The sequence below is a fragment of the Vidua chalybeata genome, chromosome 5 (assembly GCF_026979565.1).
Source record: "Vidua chalybeata isolate OUT-0048 chromosome 5, bVidCha1 merged haplotype, whole genome shotgun sequence".
Taxonomy (NCBI): Eukaryota; Metazoa; Chordata; class Aves; order Passeriformes; family Viduidae; genus Vidua; species Vidua chalybeata.
The window spans coordinates 38,467,704-38,489,083 of NC_071534.1; the positions used below are offsets into that span (position 1 = coordinate 38,467,704).

A 21,380-nucleotide genomic window follows, 5' to 3' on the forward strand; every position below is an offset into this window, starting at 1 on the left:
GTGGCCTCAGGTGGCTGGGAAGCCCAGCTAGCGCCGCCCTTTGTGAGAGCGCAGCTGCCACGTGCACGGACGCTCCAGGGCTAAGGCGTTTGCCTCCCTGCTAGTGCGGAGCGCTCCGGCGTGGGTACACAGCTTTCATAGCCTTACGCTGAGGAAGCAAAGGGACAAGAGAAGGCACACTTTGCTCTGCGGGCGTGAGAACTTTTATTTCCCACGTGATCGCAGCAATGGCTTGAGCGACCGTCCCCAGGTCAGCGCGAGGCAAAATGGCAAATGGACAATGAAAGCATTGGGTTAAATAGGGGGCGGGCGGACAGGGGTGGAAATCCCCCTCGCCCAATCGGGACAGACAACAGGGGAGTGACGTGGATCACAGCAACCTGTGGGAACATGACAGAGGTGGGTACAGCATTCTGGGACAAATAGCATTGCAAAGGTGGGGTGGTTGCTACAGAACTTCCAAGAAGAATCAGATTGACATGTAAGAGCTCCTGTGGTAAGTGACTCGGAGCGAACCATTGTGAGGGGAAACTCAGTAAGTAGTCTTCTATGAGTATGTTGTGTAGGGGGTTTTCAGCCTTTTTTGGGTTAATAGAGCCACATCTACTGAATTGCTGATGGATTCCTATGTGGTGAGTAGCAACCTTCCAAAACAGGTATGGTTTCACCAATGTCTTGCAGGTAGCTGGAATTCCCTCTGCACTCAAGGGCCACAGCCCAAAACCCAGTGTGTGTTGAAGTAGGGTGAAAGAAAATGAAATTATTTACCAGCCACCAGCTTTCTCCTTCCCTCAAAAATTCTTGGAGCCCAGGTACTAATACATTTTCCTTATCTGACTTCTGGTGTCATTGCTCTGTGGCAGATAACAGTGGAAGAAAAAGGGATTTCCAAATCCATAATACTCAGTGAGCAAATCTGTGGTACTTGAAGATGGTGTAGGAAGCACAGCTTCTTTGACCAATTTACTGTGTGCTTATTTGCATGATGCCATGTTGATTAATCCATCTTCCTGTTCTGCAAGGCTGAGCTGACACGGAATGATCTGGTGTCACAGCAATTCTTAACCATGTGGTAAAATTTGTCAGCAAAGAGCCCCATCACTATTTGATGCAAGTGGAAGCTTTGCTGTGACCTTGTTGACCAATTTTTACTGTAACCTGAAGAAAAATGGTTTCTTTACCTAGATGCACACAATTGTGTGATAAAGAAAACAAGCTGAACAGTTATTTTAATTGTCAGTGGCCTAAAATTAATGTTCTGATTCTATTCAGCAATTATTCAGACCTTTGCAGACTGGAGCCTGGGGAAGAGAGAATAGCATGGTGGAGCTGTAGTTAACTTTTAGGTATGCAGTAATTTCTTTGGTTTTCTGTGCACTGGAACCCAGTGGGAAAGTGTTAATCACAATAGCAGTCGTCACACCAAAAGCAAAACCTGAAGAGCAGTCAGTGGATGGTAGGTAAGGGAAGAACTCTGGTTTCATGAAAATCCAAGTTTTGGTTTGCTTTTTGATTCAATTTTTCTACTGTGTTGAAGGACATCTGGAGTTCCATGTAAAAATGTTAATGAACTTCCTAAATTTACTAGTATTTCCACACTTCATCTGTGTGGGATGTAAGCTGACCTTGTGAGAATTCTTTTTCACAGGCTGTGTCCTAGAGAAGCTCGTGGAGTGACTGAGGAAGCCTGAACTTGGCATGTCAAATGTGCTGTGCCTGGGAAGCTGAAGGATGGCACTTGGTTCTGTGTGGTGTTGTGTTAGGGTGGAGGACTGAGAACTGCATGAGATTGGTGTGAAGACTGTCCTTTGGGAAAGCAAGCGAGGCGTGGTTTATATACAGCTTTCACAGCTTCTGTTGGATCACTCATTGCATTCAGGGGGCTCTGTTAAAAGTGTAAGAGCAAGAGCATTCACGTGCCAAGAGCTTGCTCTTTGCAGGGAGAGTTGGGTGGTAGAGCTGGGGCAGCAGATCTTGCTTAGTGTAGATGGTTCTTCAGTGGAAGGGGCAAAGGACAACTTGAGCTTCTTACTCCCCACTTTCTTCAGAGGTCATGATAATGTTTTCTAGTAAAGCATATCAGCTTTGTAAATGTGACTGACATTATGTCAGGTAACCTTATGGCAAGGTAACTAAGGTAAACCTGTGAAGGTTTCAAGCGAACCTCAGAGTTTTTCCTTTTAACTGTGTTTAAATCTGATATACACATACTGTCTGTATATGTATACATATACAGAGTTATTTTTTTATGTAGTAGCTAGTATGGGGATCTGTTTTGAAATTGTGCTGAAGATAATGTTGATGATACAGAAGTGTTTTCTTTATTGCTGGGCACAGGATCGAGACCTTTTCCACTCCTCACCCTACTCCATTAACATGTAAGCTGGGGGTGCACCAGAAATTGGGAGGGGACACAACCTGGACAGCTGACACCAACTGACCCAGGGGATATCTCACACCATGTGGTATCACGCTCAGCATATAAAGCTGCGGAAGAGGAAGGAAGTGGGGAGACATTCCGAGTGATGGTGTTTTCCTTCCCAAGTAATCATTATGCCTGATGGAGCCCTGCTTTCCTGGGGCTGGACACCTGCCTGCCCATGGGAACTGGTGAATGAATTCCTCATTTTGCTTTACTCATGTGTGGATTTTGCTTTACCTATTAAACTGTCTTTATCTCAACCCACAGGTTTTCTTACTTTTGCTCTTCTGATTCTCTTCCCCATCCCATTCCAGTGGGAAGTGGGTGAGTGTATGAGTGGGGCTTAGTTCTGACTGTGATTAAATCACAATTGTGTGTACATATGTATATATACATGTATCATTTTTTCTAAAACTCAAGGTGTCTTTGTAGACATGACATACTGTCATGTGCTGGGATGTCTCCAAAGCAACTACTTTAGGTTGTGAATTAGAATAGGAATGGCTGGCAGGATCCAGAAAGCATGTACTTTTGGATTTCTCCCTTTCTAGGCCCCTTTCTGGTTACTGGGTTGTTGTGACACATAAACGTAGTCTGCAGATGAACCCTGTTCTGGACAACTGGGTGCCCAGGTCTTGCAAGGTTGTCTGTGTGCACTAGGGAAACTGCTGAGGCTCAGTGCTCCCCCAGCTAGAATGGGCCTGTGAGTTCCCAGAATGGTGCTCTCGTGAGGAATGATTATTTGTGTTTCCAGTGGGAAGCTGGCTCCAGCCTGTTTGTGTATGTTAGCTTACACGACACATGGCTAAAAACAGATAACTCAGGAAAACGTCATAATTCCTATGCTGTAGCTATTTTTTCTGGCCCCATGAACCTCACATTCTTGACAATGGTTCTACTCCAAGAGGAAACTCACTGACTCACAGAACTCTCTTGGGAGATGGGCAATAGCATAATCCCGGTCTGGGGAAGGGCTGGGGCAGGGGCTGTTGGCTTCCTAGGGATGGACACAAGTTAGAAAGCTGCTGTTAGTGACATGAGAGCTATCACCTTCTCTAATGGCTCTGTTATAGTGAATAACTGAGCTGCCAGGGGCTCACTCTCAGGAGATGCTGGGCTCAGAGTCTCAGTGGAAGTGCTGGTGTCTGGGCACAAGTACTTCACCTTAAAAAGCGTTCCTTCCCTTCAAAATGGATTAATATAATTACTCTGTTACATGATAAAACTTCTAGTACTTGGTCAACCAAGGTGCTGGGACTATTTCTTAACCTGAGTAACTGTTTATTACTGGATGTTGAATTATAAGCCAGTTTGCAAAATTCTGTTCCCATTTAGAGTGGTTTTCTTTGAGCTACCCTATGTCATTAATTCCACTTCATCATGTTACTGAGTCATGGCTGTGCAACCACACCACACATTAACAGGAAGCTCAGAAGTTTCAGTTCACCTGATCTGACTGTTCACAAGACGTAGTTGGACACATGTAGGTCACTATATAAAGTGATAGTTGTATAATACGTGTGGGACTTTACACGCTGTATTAAAAGAGTTGCCATCTGGTGGAAGGGTTAATAGTGGTGCCTTTGGTGCTGTGAGGCTGTGTGCACTGACATGGTCTCAATTCTCTTTTTTCCCCTCTGTGTGAACGGAGTGTTGACTGCTGTTGATAAGTCTTATTAAAACTTCTTTATGTTTTACTGATGTTGGCAGGAGTTTTCTGAAGAAGCAAGATCACTGGACTAGCATCTATTGCAGTTGCACTGACACAGGGTGGTTTTTTTTTTTGTTTTTGTATTAATTAATCATTTTGAGACTGCTGTAGAAGTTACTACCTCAGTGGTCCTGGTAATAACGTGGTATTAACACACTAAGAACACTGGTAGCAGTAATATAGTGTTGTCTCAACCTATCTCTGGTTTGCTTCCTCTTGTATTTCCCACTATATGGATGTTTTTGAGAATAAAGTGATTTAAAACAGAAAGGGTTTTTTTGTGTGTTTGTTTGTTTTGGTTGGGTTTGGGGTTTTTTTTGTGTGTGTGTATGGCTGTGGTTTTTGTTTTGTTGGTTTTGTTGTTTATTTGTTTTTTTTTTTTTCCCTCCAGAATGTAATTTAAAATTGAGGTAATGAGTTCCCTTCCTCTTCGATGTTTTATGATATGAAGTATCAGCTTTATGATACTATCTTATGCTTAGAAGACCCAAAAATTATGTAACAAAATCAAGTGAAGGTCAGAGACAAAGATCTTTGATGAAAGATCAGATATAAAAGCTGAAGTATTACTGTCAGAGGAAATGTGTTACTCTGTGTTACAAAGGTGTTACAGCCAGGGAAGGTAGGAAATCGTACATCCTCAGCAAAAACCCTGAGTCAGCTGTACTGAGAGCTGTCTCCAGAGCCTTTTTCAATCACCTAATATTCCCAGGATAAGCAATTTTATTAATGCTATTCAGTCTTCTTCCAAAGGACTCACGATTTGTTATGTAACATTAAACCTATCACCAAAAAAAAACCAAAACAAAAAAACCCAAAAGAACCCCCAAAAAACAAAACAAAAAAACCAAAAAAAAACCCAAAAAAACAAAACAAAACAAAAACCCCAAGAAAAATCCACAGAAAACCCAAGCAAAAATGTAACGGCCAAATGCTACATGTCCTCTCCCAGTCTCTGTATTGGTACCATTTCCTCTGTAGAAATTGAATCCCTGCTGCCATTCCTAATGATTGTGCCCAGAAGACACTTGCCTGTGTACTAGGATGTTTCCATAAGGAATGACTGGATTACAGAAAAGCTTATTTTCAAGTTTTGTAGGGAAGAATTAGTTTCCATTACTGAGGTTTTCATTGCTGGGCAGAGAGCTGACTAAAATTAGTTTACTGGAGCTTGAGCTGAAACAATTTTATAGTCTACTTTAATCTTTGGAAGTTTGAAAGTCTGGACAAAAGCAGACAAGAACTGAGATAAAATGGGCCTTACAACTGTCTGCTTCACAAATGAGCTGGAGCAAAATGAGGGGATGAGTGTCACCTGAAACCTGAGATTGAGTGTTCAGTTTTAGGTGTTACATGACCTATGGCCCATTCATACAAGGGTTTAAGTGGGGAGAATCTCATTGCCAAATAAAAGATCCAAGAGCACAGTACACATGCTCACTTTTTCACATGCCATCTCTTGACAGTATTTCTAGCCCAGTGGCCAGTCCTGACATTTCCAATAATGCAGTATAATCTTGGCTCATTGAAAATGTACTAAAGCCCAAGAGAATTCCTGCATGACAGTATGTTGCTGCTGATACACAGCAGCTGAACATCAAAGTACAGTGTTGGTTGCTCACCTGTGACCTCATTCAAAGTCAGAAGGAAGTGTCTGTGGCTTTAGAAGCAGATGTGATGCAGAGTTCCAGTCCTCCTCAAAAAATCCTCTGCCTTCAAAATGGGTCAACAAGTCATTGTCGAGAATATTTACCACTATGGTTTCTTAATGAATTAGGGAAGTTCCATGTAATTAGACTTCAGAAGGTTATAACTGAGTTAAATGATAGACACTTAACTCTTGGGGCGGTACCAGGGAGATAAAGTGACCTGTGAACAATTTTGAAATAATTTCCTTTATTAATTACACTTGAAAAAAACACAGAGAGTACTTTATAGAAGATTAAATGTCTTTGGTAGGTTTTAATTAAAATGAAAGCAGAGAGCATATATTTTATGTAAGAATTCCATATTTTAAACAGTGCTACTAGCCTTAAATATTATTAAACCTACTAAAAATTGTGAACTAAGAAAGGGAAATTACTTCCCCCTCATTTTTCAGATGCATTTTGTCCAGTTTACTCTTTCTCCACAAAAAAAGACCCTCCAGTGATGGTTTCATTCAGAGTACCACATTTTAAATGAGAGGCAGCTTTCCTTCCACTGATCTGCTGTGCAGTTCAGGGTAGCCCGTTTGGGAAGGGGGATCTAAACAAGCAATTTCCCTGAAGTTCACCCTCAGTGATGGTTCAAGAAGACCTTGTTTTTGAAAAGTCCTTTGTATTTCCTCCTCAAACAAGAATAAAAATAAACCCTTCCTCAAATGTAGCAGAAAATACAGAGCTGAAGTATCTTCTGGACTTCAGCTGTCTCTTCTGGACTTCAGCTGGGGACTGGAGTAAGATCCAGCACTAGCACAAGTTTTCAGCTCCATCTTTCTGTGGGATGTATTGCTGGGTGTTTATCTCCCATCTGGGGTGTGGTGAGCTGTGACAGGTCTTTGTTCAATGCAATCTCATAATAGAAATCCAAGACCCTGGGAATGGGAGGCATATCTCCACTTCCAAAGAAATCCTATTGACGTATTACAAGGAATCACTGCAGCCATGACTGTGGCTACACCATAGCTCTGTGCTACATCCAGGACCAATAGTCCTGAGAAGAGGCCAGGAATGATCTGATGAACATGGGAAATGTAAAGTCTGCTGTGTTAGTGTCCGGTAACATCTTGGCTGTTTGCTTTTGGGCTCGACCATACTCAGAGTAAGCTAGAGGGATGAAAGATATTTGTAACTCACAGCTGCTAACAAAAGGATAAATAATGCAAAAGTTTTAGGAATGTCATAAAAACAGAATTTGCAAAACATGAATTAATGAACTTGAAATATGCGTTGCAGCATCTCAGTGTCTGGAAAATAGCAAGGTAAACTAAACAACTGAAACCGCCTCAGAAAGAGGACATGATGGCAAAACCAAAACGTAACACGGCTAAGATGGCAAACAACACAGATGGGATGCTAACTTAAGGTTTTCTATGAAAATAGGTATGCCCCAGTGTATGGTTTGAAATAAAAGAGCAGGAAGACAGAAGAGATCCTGTAATTACTGCATAGGAAGGGACAGAAGAAAGATTCAGCATCTAATTCCTCATAAATCTACCTGATTTTGTTTAAATATCCATCAGGGCAAGGGATGAGGTGTGCTCCTCAAAGTGTTTTCAATGATGGGTGTGGCACAGCACCTGATTAGGTCATGTACCCTTTCCATGGGATTGGAGCCACAAAAAGAGGTCAGGCAAGCTGGATCTGTGTCTGATGAGTGAGTGACCAAAGGGGTGGAGAGGTAACACCCAGGGGACAAGGGACAGGAACTGTTACCTTGAAATATATGTGGAAAAGAGTTTAGAAATATATTCTTTAATAGCCTTGTGGTACATTTGGATGTGAACTAGACTGTTGACATCCTGGGTCCAGACTCAGTTTCTGCTGCCTGCTGCAGTCAAGATGCTGTTGGAGGCTGTTCAGGGGAATGGGTACCTGAGAGGGGAATGGAAAAGGAGGTGGTGATGATGGCTCCAGGGAGCAGCTTCAAGGGCACAGATCTGTGCAGCACTGATGTAGCAGGTGTCTACGGGCAACAGAGTCAGGACTGAGACATGGAGGGATAAATTCATGCTGCAGATGCATCGGAGGAGGCTAAAGAATAAACCTCGTTCCACTCAGCTTTTAACTGATTCCTTTCAGGTGTAAGAAAAAGATCTCGGCATTTCAGACCATGAGGTTAGGTTGACAGTAGAGGAAGAGCTGCAGCCTTGGTTTTCCAGATCTCTTTTCTCCTGTTTGTCACCTGTGTACCTTGTGGGTGTTAGAAAACCAGGAGTTTACATTTGTACCAGTTCTGTGTTCTCATGCATTACTGTCTACAGATGGGTTGCAAATTACCATCTAAAGAGTGCAGTGTCCTGTTTGGAACACTGCATGGTATTTCAGACTGAAGGTGCAGCACTGCCTGCATGTTAGCAGAAGAGCCTTAGGAACATGGAAATCACCTGGATTGATACATGACCACGGCTCTGGTCATTATACCTGATTACAGACTTAAATACAGATAGTATTTTTGAAAAAGGGAATTTGGAAATCAGGCATGTGATAAATGCAGTGTTGGTCCTACACAGTTTATCATCTCTCAGAGAGGATTGCACAGTGATGTGCAGATGGCCAGTGACTTCAGTGGGCCATGGTGTGGGAAAGGGTATTTTCAGGGTAGGAGCCACAGGTGGTCAGTGCTTTGGTTCTGATACAGTCTCTGATCACTTGTGTGCACCAATCAGCAGCAGTGAAACCAGTCTTGTACCACAGAAAATGTGATGGTTTTCTGCCATCAAATTGTCAATCAAGTAAGTGCATTATAATTAGGACAGGAGGCACAAACTCATACAATTCTCAAATATTTTTATGCAAAAGGAATTCAGGATTCCTACCTTGGTAAAAGCCCCTGCTTTGCCACACATTAATAGTTGGGGTTTTTTTTATAGGAAACTAAAGTTTATGATGGCCTTGAAGTTGTATTTGTGGGTTTTGAAGTGGTTAGGTAGTTCTCAGAAGAGGATACTGGAAAGTAAGAGACTTGCTGATGTCATTTTTATTTCACCACCAGTACCCCCAAAAAAAAAAAGCTGAGAGAGATGTTGGTGGCTCTATATAAGGTGCAGCTCACCTCCTGCAGAGCACGTCAAGAATCACAGCAAAGGTAAGGCTTGCAGCCTTTGTGCTGCTCTCACTTTGCTTCACCCACTCTCCTTGGTGCTAATGCTGCCTTCTCTCACATCAGTGCTGAGCCCTGCGTCTGCAGCCTGCTGGGACAGACGGTTTCAGACTCTGAGCCATGGCCTCCCTGCACACCTTGTCCAAGAGCTTCCCAGGATGGGTTTTCTTCTGCTGCTGTTGCTGTCTCCCCCTTCTTCTCACCAGCTCTCTGCCTCTGAAAGGGGCTTCCACTGCCCATCATGCCTGCAGGCTCAGGAAGATCAACTTCCAGCAGCCCTACATCAGGAATCGCACCTACACCTTGGCTAAAACGGTACAGTCATCCATGTGTTCTTCATAGTGGGATCTGAGGACCTTCTCCTCTGTTGATGCTGTGACTTCTAGCCTTTGGCATTCCTCCCTCTTTCCCCTGCCTTTCTCCAGAAAAAAAAAAAAAAAAAAAAAAAAAAAGATGGATTTGCAGTTAAGGCAGAGTTTGGGTGTGTGGAGCAGATCTATTGCCTGCTGGCTTTGTAGCCAGGGAAAGCTGCTGCCTCTCCTCCTGCTGCTCCCCAAGGGAAAGGCAGCCCCTGGAACAGCACAGCTGCTTCTTTTCAAGCAGCTGTTGCCAAAGTGGATAAATTGTGAAATATGACATTAAATTTCTCAGTTTGCTCAGGCCGTTTGGAGCTGGGCCTGTACATGACTCCAGTCACAGCCAAGCAGATGATCAGGTGTCCTACAGTGCTCTGCTAGGGCAGGTTTCTTGGCTGCTTTTGCCATGGGTGGGTCTCCCTGGGTGCAGACCATCGAGCCCCTCCCAGCAGCACTGTGGGCCACTGTGAGGTCGGGCACCTGCAGTATCTGGTTTAGTCACCATAACCACGACGACTTCTGACTTTTAAGTGGGGAATACGAATTCAGACCTCGGCTTATTTATTTTTCTGTGATACTGACCTTGAATCTCACCCAGCTGAGGGGAATGATGTCCAGACTTATCTACCTGTAACAGACCGTGGTGTCCATTCCCTCATTTCACCTGCACTTTCATTGCTGATGAAAACTTTTGGGTTTATTATTAATTTTTAAGTAAGTTTCCTACCATCACCTGACACTTCCTTTTTTCCTCTCAGGCCAGTGCCTCAGACAAGGACACAGACAACAGATTGATTGGGCAGCAGCTCTTTGTTAACATCAGGGTAAGCCTTACATGAGGAATCTGCTCTTTGCATCCCTCTGCAGCACTTATTATCTCACCTTGATTTAACATGACCTCTTACTTTCATACATAGGAAAACAACCGCTGCTACATGATGAAGAGGGTTGTGGAGCTCATAGTAAAAGATGTTCTCCTCACTGAAGTCAAGAACCAGTACCCTTATGTTGAGGAGGTGGCACAGTTCTTGGCATCCCTGACCTCAGAGCTGAGCGGTTGTGTGAGTAACACTGGCTTTCTTTCCCTCTGACTCTCATTGCTGCTCCTAAATCTCAGAATGCTACAAGCAGTGACAAAAGGCAGTGATATGAAAGGAAACCTCAAATCAAAGATATGAAAGTCAGAGTTAATAGAAAGGTGTGAAAAAGAAAAATAAAAGTACATTGTTGCATATAGCTGTCCAACTTACATCTGGATGTTTCCTTTCTTTTAGCAATTCTCAGGAAAGAGAGACCACATTGAAAAGAACCTGGAACAAATGAAGAACAAAATGGAACAGGTACATTCTCCCCAAACATTTAGAAAGAGCAGTTTCAAATCCCAGTCCTTTAGTTAGATTAAAGCTGACCTAATTACAAAACAAACTCAAGATTATTTAGGATGTGAAGCCTACAAGGGCATTTAAATAGGAGATTAATGATATTTCCCCTTCTAACCCTCCCTCACTTGTCCTGTTTGCTCTCTGCACATGTTATGGAAATTTAAACCTTCAAAAATTAGGTCTTGGGAAACTTATATGCTAGTCTAGATTTGAATGAACTAGCTTACATCTTATGATATGACACTAATAGAACTGTGTAAGAGAATTAGGAAAGTAAATTATTGATTCAGTTTCTGTGACAATCCTAATTTCCATTTTCCAAAAAAATAACTAGTTGCTAAGATTTGCATTTTGCTCTTTTCTAGTTGGGAGAAAATGGAAAGACTAAAGCCATTGGAGAGCTGGATTTACTGTTTGACTACATGGAAAATGCCTGTACTGATGCCCCAAAGAAGGGAGGGAACAAGAAGAAAAACTGAAAAAATTCTGGATCAGGCTTGAAGAGATGTCTCTGCAGATCTCTTGCAATAACTCAAATTGATTAGCTGCAACTATGTCCATTCCCCTCAGATGCAGTATATTTTTCACTTGTGTCAAAACTAGCAAACTAAGTGGGCAGAGATAGGATGCATATTGCTGCCTTCTTTGAAAATGAAAACTCCAGGACATTGCCTCTCAATTGCAACACAGGCATTAATTATTTACAAAAGCACTGTTCTGTCCTCCTCATCTCCACAGGAATGAGGCAGCCATTTCTATCTTTTATACACTGAAATTTGACACATATGAATCAGCTTTGTTTAAGGCAGTGATGATTTGATGAGATGTTTTACCCAGGATGTTTTGAGCCTCCTAATTGGAAATCTCTCTTGCATATATATTGCCCTCTTCTGACCTTTGCCTGAAAAGTTGGTATTTCAGACTATATCAGAAATAATTTTTGTAATTTGTATTTAATTTTGTGCTCAGTATGCTGTGGAATTTGTATTTAATGGTAACTTATTTTAAGGTAATAATTATACAATAATTTTATTTATATGGATTAATTGAAAAATATCCAAGGAAATGTATTTATGAAGCTTTACCAGAAATTAACACTGCTGTGTGATATTTATATGCAGATGGAATATTTTATAAATGCTTGCACATTAATTTATTATAATAAATATTTTGGTCCTCAAATATTGCCATTTGCAGAGCTTTTGTCTTTTCTCCAAACACAAGGGAGATGACTCACATAGCACCTGTGAAGCTGCTGGACTAGTAGCTGTATTCTTGTGCCCAGAAAGGATGCAAGCTCTGCCTGAGGCTATGCTTCTTCACCATAAGCCTGAAATTTCACACAGGCTGGGGCTTAGTGGGGAGCATGTCAGTTAACCTTTCTTATGGTGGTGGGAAAAATAGCATCACTCCTGAAAGTCATTGGTTTGGTTCACTGGTTCTGCCTTGAAACACGCAGAGACAAGATCCCCCCTTGAATAGCTCCTGTTGGAAAGTCCTAAGATGTCCCCATGGGTCAGATGACGTGGAGACAAACAGGCAGCAGCTGCTAATGAAAACTCAGAGCTCTGCATTCCCTCTGCCCATGCATAGCATACTGACCACAAATGGTGTTCTGCAGCATCAGGGATCTGAGAGTCCTTCAGAAGAGAATGCTTGGTGCCTATTCTCAACACAAATTCCAAGGCAGAAAACCCCCCCAAGTCCCTGAAGCACTGTTTAATCTGTGATTATCATGTCATGTCCTTCAGCAAAATCTCCGGGAAAGACAAAAGAGTTGCTCTGGTGTAGCCAGGGAAATTGGTGACTGGACCAAAGGGGTGAAAAGCATCCCAATAGTCAGAAAGCCAGAAGAAATATGTAATAGCAGATTCCAGCAATTGCTGAAGTCTTCTTGAGCAAGGCCTTACTATTCATTCATCAGGGCAACAAGTATCCTGTCCACATTTAAAAAATGTTCCTCCTGAACCAGAGCAAATTAAAGATGGATTTAAAAGTATCCATCCATGCCTATTTTGAACACAGTTTATGTGAACTGAAATCGCAACACTTTATTGTGGGAAATCACATATTAAACTGGCATATGATCCATTTGGGTGATGGATGCCTGTTACCTGTCAAAATTCATTGACAGGTATTCAAAACAGGTATTGACAGGTATTCAACATGGTTTACCCTACACTTTCATTTTCATATTACAAGACATGATTTACATGCCTGTTCACAGTCAAGGCAGAAGTGACCCATTAATGACAGGCAGCCAGGATCCCGTGATTTTGCAGGGATTTAACCTTTATTGTATACTCAGCTGGATATATGTTTCCTTTCTTCTGGGATAAGGAATTATGTTGTCAAGACCTATTGGCCAGCATCCTTTCTCTTATCGCTCAAACTTGTGAGAACTGACAGCAAAGGAAGGGAGTTTAAACACCAAATAAATAGTTCACTTCCCTGACCTTTGACATACACAGTCTTTCCTTGAACTACGTCTGTCTCCCTTTATAGTCAGTGGAGGATAAGAGGAATTGTACAGGTGTCATTTCTCCAGTCTGCATTAGAAATTTATAAAGATTGTGGCTTTTGGCAGGATAACATTACTTTACCCTTAGAATACTTGTTTTGTTCCTTAATGATAAAGACCAGACCATGAGCCACATACATGCTGTTCCTTGTTGATAAAATCGCTTCACAAATGGATAAATAACTTATTTCCCTCTTCTACTTCCTTTAGGTCTCTTCTACACTGTCCTAACTGAGTTGCGCTACCCAGAAATGTCAGATCAGTCTCTCAAGTTTTCCACACTGGGGCTAAACCCAGATTAAAATCCGTTTGTCTGCAAAAGTGTAAAAATGAAGTTGACTTATTATTAACTTCTCCAACCCTAAAAACCATCAGCTGGAAGACTCAACCACAGAAACCTCATGAGCTGGAGCCCTGGAAATGCCACACAGCAAACTTTGTAGAATTTCCTTCTCAGGTTTTCTTGCACGGTATGTGTGACTTGAGGATGTGTGAAGGATGGTTGTGATGGTCAGTTTTGAACAAACAAAGGAAGTAGAAGTCAAAGGAGGTTTCCTTTAAACAGGAGGAAATATCTCGGATAAACAATTACTGACCAAAAGAAAACAAAAAAGTAGTTTCAGTCAGGCAAACTGGGTTTTAATTCAGTTAATACTTCCAGCTCAAAAAAGGAAAATCTTGCTGAAATATTTTGTTGTGACATTTTCTGAATAGTTAGTGTTTCGGTTTTATGTGCATTTCTTTCAAAGTTTGAAAAGAAATTTGAAAGCAAAACGAGCTTTTTCATTTTGAGTTGGACAAGTGCATTGGGCCTACACAAAATGAATTATTTTGGTTTAATTTTCTGGTTGGGTCACCAAAGAGAAATTCCATTATTCATGCAATTCTAATTCCCGTTGCCCTATTTTCCTTTCCATTTTCTGCCTCCAAGTCACGGCCTCTTTGCAATTCCCAGAGATCCTCGACTAGCAACCTTAGGGAAAGCACCTGTTCCACATTGAGGTCACCTCCACTACAGGGGCTGCAGGACCTCTTCCTGGGCAAAAATTCACAGACAACTCTACTGTCAAATTTGTGTTTCATTGACTCTTCCTCTCCTTCTCTTACATTAGGTGACCAGAACAGGCACTTTTTTCCTACACAGATAATTGTAAAACATTTATAAAACTGCCTCTGAAATGTCATATTGTGAAAAGAGAAGAACCCAAAGCATGAACAGAAGTTTCCACATCCTGCTGAGTAAGTATTGGTGACAGCTTAAGAAACATGTCTTAAATACAATGCCTGGAGTGTTACTCATTTAAGAGATTGACATATTCAATGTATGAATATATACTCCCCGAGTGACCTAGAATAATACAGGGTTGATATTTCCAATTTGCTGCTGGAAGTATATTCTAGGCAATGCAAAATGTTGAAGCTATCCTGTTCATAAATCAGTGGCATGTGATTATGTCAGCTTGTGCTTTAAAGCACAGTTAGCTACACAATTAGCTGCTCTGAAGGAGGTATGGACTGCAGTGAGCAGCAGTAAATGCCTGACAAACGTTTCAGTCAAGGTAATGACCATAGAAAGAAGGAAAAACCTACAATGCTGTTCTGTGGGACCCTGAGTATTATTGGCAGGCCACTACCCAAAAAAAAAAAAAAAGTTACATAAAATAACATATTTCAGATGGAAAGTAATGTAACCTCTCAGGGGATCCAGACCAGGATTCTATGCTATTCAAGAATGTTTCTAACAAAGTCAAATTTGGGTGAAGTAACTAAATACAGAGTATGCTAAGGCTGGTAGCACTTCTGGGGCTACATATGATTCATAGCATGTATCCATTTGTGACACCTTTTTCATGGTTAACACAAAGCTGCAGACATTATCAGATTTAACTGTATGAACTTCGCCACTAACAAAAGTGCTAAACAGCAATGCAAGTGAAAAGATTTCTTCTCAAGTCTAGGAAATCACTCTCTCTGTTAACCTTTATATTACAAATCCCTAGCCACATACACATATGTCAATTTCTATAGTTTAATTTGGAATTCAGTGATGAATGGTTTGAAAAGAAAATATTCTTACATCTTTCCTTCCCTAAGGAGAAATTAAAGTAAAAATTATATTGAGGAGAACCATTTATCCTCAGCAAACTAGCTCATGGGACCTAAATGCAAATATTTCTCCAGTATGAAGGTGTTGCCCTGTGGATATTCTCAGCTCAGTCAGAGAGAAAGAGAAAGGTTTTCTAACCAGGCAAGAGCCTGGGAAACAGTTGGGAAAGAATGTAAATAATTCTCTAATCTATCTTGTTATTCACATTGTTTATAGATATGCTCTGTCACTGTGCGTCATTCACTGCACACCAATGGTGTGACATGTTTTTACTCTAAGACCAATGAAATCAGTCTTCTCGGTGTTCTCTATATATAGAGTGGTATATTTGTAATAAATCAGAGCTCATTTTCTTTGCCTTCTGATCTGGAGTTCTCTGTTCCCGTCCTGCTCGACAGCGACATTGCCCTGTTTTTTTAAAAGTTTTAAAGTTTCTTTAAAGGTTTTCTATGCCTTCTGATGTTTACATATTTCTACTGGAGTTCTCACACACTGTTCATGTAAATAATGATTGTTCTGCATTCTTTGTGGGAGGAGAGAATTAATAGACTCTTAGTTTGACCAGTGTGGTTGGAGAGGTGGCAATTTCATCCTCCAATCCACTGTCACTTTTGGAATTCTATATATTGCGAGGTCAGAAATAAAAGTTACTTCCTTTTGTTACTTTGCTCTTTTGATCTTAGTGTGAGTGTGTGAGTTATTTTGTGCCGTAGTGCGACATGAAGGATTCTAGTATTTTTTCAGTATGAAGGATTAAAGCACAGCATTTAATATTTCCAGGATCTGGCCATTTTTCTTACCCAAGTTCAATTTAAAAAAAAAAAAAGGGCTATCTTCTAAACTAAAAATATTTTCTCTTCAGCTATGGGCAGCATGGATAAAAATATTTTGAAAAAAGCAGACTCATTAATATGTCTTTAACTAGCTTACTTGAAACTGTTGTGTGGTTATTTCTTCAAGAACCAGTAAGGCTTTTCCCCTGGAAATTGTAGCCCTAGTTTCAAATGACTGAATGCAAAGTGATGCTGTTTTCCAAACACTACAAAATAGCACCAATTTAAAGTTCTATTTATTCTACATTTTTTTTCCAAAAGAAATATTTCTGACTTCTACTGGACATTTAAAGAATAGTGATGATATTCCTTAAGAAGGGAAAAGAATGGAACAATCATGCATCTGTGGTAAAGTCTAAAAGCTGTGCAATCATGATGATTGATTTTCTGATTAGCCCTTGTGATATAAGAGCTCCCCAGAGATCAGTTCATCCTGTATCTGGTCCTGCTCCAGAAAAGGTAGAAAGTAAGCTCCTATTGACTTCAAAGTGTGTAAGATCACACTTGTCGTTTGTGTATTTATAGGGTTAATTATATTACAAAAAAAAAAAAAAATTAAAAAGAAAGGTTTCAACACAGATAATGGAAGTGATGAATTGGACTGTTCTGATAAAAGGCTTTGTCATGAAAATCTAGTGTATTAACACTTGTTTCAGAAGCAGAGGTTCCAAAATAAAGTTTAGATGCTGCTTGTCTTTGCAGTGACCTTATATTTATTGTTGGTCTAAAAATACCCAGACCATGTCTTACTTCTTACCAAAAACATCTGTAAAGTGTCTGTCTGGTTTGACCAGCTTTTCTCTTTCAGTAGTTATCCTTTATAGTGTGAGTCCTGACAGTGTTGAATAGGGGAAGAAATTCCAGATTCTCTCTTTTTCTTATGTTGTCAACAAATAAATAAATGGTGTAACTGAGATTTAAGGTAAATATTACCAGAATTGGGGATTATCAACTCTGGAGCTTATTTTTACTCTGACAGCTCAAAAAGAGAGTGTGCTTGTTTGTCATGGACAGCATTTGGAAAAAAAAAAAAAAAATTAGTTTATAGTCATTAAGGTGAACATCAACACTGTGTTAATTTCTCCTCTATGTAATAGAGGTTCAATTCAGTTTAGGAAAGCATCTTGGCCTCCAAAACAGGGAGCTTCTCAGTGTTTTCATTGTGCCCTCATTTTAATATCTGCCAATGATTCAGTTCTTACACGACATGGATTTCTGGGAACTCAAAACAAATCAGTGACCAAGACTCTGATCCTGCAAATTGCTAAAACACCACATATTCTCCTCATTTTGATAGTAGTATATGAATCATCTGCCCTAACTTTGGTGCCAGAAAACCAGCTAGCAAAGCTGAGCTGCTGCCCACGGGCACTCGCAGAGCCCGTGCCTTGCCCTGTCAGCAGCAGCGGGGGCAGGCAAGGAGAGCCTGGTGCCTCCATCAGCGCCATGTGATGGGCACAGACGCAGACACCCAGCCTCGGGGCTGTGGCTGGGCCATACAAATGGACTTCAGGGTGTTATGCTGCTCATGGGTAAAGCTTAGGGCAAGTGAAGGAACCAGAATCAAGAAGCTTTTTCTGTGCTATTTTACTTTGGAAAGCTTTTAGCAGTAAGAACATAACTGTGTTAGATTTCAGTTTTCAGTTCCTAACTGTTTTCCATTGGTACTTGCAGTTATGGACTTCACTTTCTGTTGGTAACCGAGTGATGATGAAAATGAATAAATAAGATAGAATGTTTTTTAGGGCAGGTGAATATGTGAGGTTTCTCTGAAAATAGGAAGACAGGAGCAACTCATTTTTTTCTACACTGCTGAAGAGTAAACCAGAGAATTTCTTAGACCTGCAGTATGAAGTTTTGGCTGGCAGCCTTAGGCTTATACCGTAACCTCATTATCAGAACCGAGATAAGAGAGATTGATAAATTACCTCCTGTTCCTTGCTATATAAATAGCAAATAAATAAAATGTTATGATGTTGTGATAAATAAAATGTTTACTTTTCCAATGTGACAGATTAATAAAAATAAACTTTTATATGTTCAAAAGTTTGGGCAAATATTTCAGACCTAGAATACTTTGAAAGGCTTGCCTGAGAGTTTTGAATCATGTTGCCCGAAGATCAAGGCAACAAATGTGGTTTTTATGGAGGTGCTGAGCTAAACCAAGCGAAATCTGGTACAAAAATGCCTTTTTTTTCAAGAAAAAGAATTCTCATGCGTAAAAATTTGGTTTCAGATACTCTAACCTAAACCTGGAAATGTGAGGAAACCTTTCACAACCTATGTGTATTTGGAACTGATAAAAGCTTCTTCACAAGTGGGTACAAGTACTGAATATTTTTAGAGATGGAAAAAAAGTAATTAAAATCAAGGCTGCCATGTGATTTTTCCAACCTGCACAGTGAGCTATAGAGTTAACCTCTTTCTGATGATCTAAGTAATACAAATTATCAGAAAAAATATGGCAAAGGATTTTTTTTTGTTTTTATTCTTTGTAGCAAATAGTAATTTTGAAGATTTTATTAAGTTTGAATGATCTTTTTAATTGGATTTTTGAAATGTTTTTCTGCTTTTCTACATAAGAGTGATTTTCTCCTGGAAACTCAAAAATTGGTAAGTCCAGTACTGATATTAAATTGTAAAAAAACAAAACAAAACAAAACAAAACAAAAAAGGTGTCCATTTGTTGTTCTCTGCAAACCATAGCTTAAAAATTAAAAGGAGCTATTTTCATATGGAGAACACTCAGAACTTACTGGTTAGTTTTGCTTCATTCCTGCAAGTGTATTAGATGATTTAAACTTCTGTCACAGTTACAATATTAATTGGATGTATGGGAGTTTGCAAAGTCAGTGCTGAGGTCTGTAACTGTAACATTGCATATAAGGATTCTCTGAAAGCTCTACTAAATCTACAAATATTAAGAGATGAAATATTTCTATTTTGTTCAAGAAACTCTTAAAGAAGGTATCTGTTAAAACATTTCTGTAATTTAAAGCGTTGTGCATGTGTTTACATATTGTGCTACACATTAAGTAAAAAGTAGACCCTGAAAATAGGCAAAAAAGTGAAACTCCAAACAAGCAAGCTATCTGAAGCTAGATATAACCAGTATTCTACTTTTTTCTTAGGTTTCTAAAATAAAGTTTTTCAGTTGTTTTAATTGGAAAAATCATCAAAAGTTTCCTGATCTAAAGTGAAAATTTCAATGGATATTTTGACATCTGTAGCATTTTTCGTTCTTTCAATATTTTGAGATATTTTATTTTTTATAACTTTTAGGAGTCTTTACAATACAATCTCTATTTTATAAATCCTGCCAAAATAAACTCTTCTTTTACAGCACCATCAGGTACTTCTCTAATGACCTGTGCTATGGGATTTTACATGCTTTGGAACTTCTCATAAATAAATCATCATTTGGCCTCTATATATTTTCTAGTAAAAAAGTGTCAGATGTGACCATATCTGATAATTAAATAAGTTAAATTTCCCCCAAAAGTGCCTCTACTGATGAGGTTAATTGAAAGCACCACTTCACAAAGAAGGAAGATGCACAGTGGGAAGTGGAAAGTCTGAAGACAAGAAGGTGCTGGGGAGATGGTTCCCTAGTAGCATCCTCTGACTGAAGGCATCAAGGATGCTTCTGAGGGAAAGACAACAGAGGGAAGCACATTTATTGCCAGTAGGTTTAAGTTCACTGGAGGGAGAACAGCACTCCCAAACAGAAAATCCCTCAGGGAAATCACTTTGTTGCTTGCTGCAATGTTGCTTCTCTGGTTTTGTTCTCTGGTCCTACACTGGAGAGTCAAGGTGGCAGACGTCCTGCAGGAGAGTCCAACAGAGCCCAATAGTGGCCAGGATTTTGGAACAAATTTCTCTTGTGAGGGAGTTGACCTGAGAGATGACATGGCAAGTTTTTTACATTTTCCTGTGCAGGAGGTTTTCTTGTTCAAAATTGCCTGGCTAAAGCTAGGATTCAGCTTTCAGTAAACAGAAAAACTTTAGCTCCAAACCAAATGGATGACTTCACTTCTTTACTGAAGTGCAAATATTCGCACTGCTAGCAAATATTTCCTATATAAAGTTTTTTTTTTAATTTATTTTTTTAAGGACTATTCTTGCAAAAAAAAAAAGTTATTTTTCATATTGTAGTTCAATTTATTGTCTGGCATTATCATGGACATATAAGCTGAGAGATTCACTGCCAGTCTTCCAGCCCAGCTCCCAGGTGGTGTAACTCATAGAGCTGTATGGGAGCCTGTGATGGCATTGCCAAGACACTCAGGAATGTCCTGAGTTAAGAGAACAGAGGGGAAAAAGAACTTTTAAAAAAAATTGAAAAAAGGAGTGAAAATGAAGGTTAAAAAAGATCATGGGGAGAGAGAAAACTGAAAAATTGGTGCACAAAAGTAGAAGGAGTACAAGCTGTCCAGGATAAGAGTTGTGCCATGCAAACTGACGCACTTGTACCAGCCTAGCAGCAGTGGACATCCTCCTCCCCCAGAATCAGACCCAAGTTTCCACGAGGTTGGCTTTTTTTTTGTAATTTTAGTACAACCTTTTATTAATGCCATGACGACATTACAAGAGAAAGCAGGTCACAGACTTTCGAACACTCCTGTATGTCGCAAGAGAAAACAAAGAATGTGGAATAGCCACATACCCACATGGGAAGACGGAGCTATTATTGCCAAGCACATCTTTACACTCTGCAGAAATACTGCTGTGCAGGGATTTCCTAGTGTGAGTTTTGTGGTGGCAAACAAATGTTTTCTAAAGAGTTTGGGGATTGAATCACTGTTGCTAAATGAGGTCTCTTGACTGGTTGATGGGAATGATGCTCAAACATTTTTTCATATCTCTTTTTTTCATAATCTCTATTCTCAAATGCAAGACTATGTGAGTATGACTAGTAAAGGCTATATACATAAAGGTTTTATATAAAATTCAACTCCTTGTCCAGCCAGGAAGTGATTACTAATTTTTAACTACATAACTGGACATTTGAGAGGTCTCTTGAGTTACTCAGATAGCACTGAGCATTCTTCTGAAGCAGTTGCCCATAAAAGCTGCTGCTGCTTAGAGAAGTATTTTTTTATTTGTTGTCTATTTCTGTGCACAAATGCAAAATTTTAGTTCTAGTAACTTGGTGGTTTCAAAATGGATGCCAAGTATACTCTGTAATCTGTCTCTGAAAAAACGGAATGTACTGAACCTTCCAATCAAATATCTGAAGTAAAAC

At 40.1% G+C, this 21,380-nt stretch overlaps 1 protein-coding gene across 1 annotated transcript; it reads left to right on the top strand.

Moving 5' to 3' along the window:
* The first annotated feature begins 9,056 nt into the window (after nt 1–9,056).
* Nucleotides 9,057–11,153, top strand: IL22 (interleukin 22). The gene is made up of 5 exons (XM_053943774.1): nt 9,057–9,251; nt 10,051–10,116; nt 10,210–10,353; nt 10,567–10,632; nt 11,040–11,153. The coding sequence occupies exons 1-5, from the start codon at nt 9,057–9,059 to the stop codon at nt 11,151–11,153; spliced, it is 585 nt and encodes a 194-aa protein (XP_053799749.1).
* Nucleotides 11,154–21,380: the final 10,227 nt, after the last annotated feature.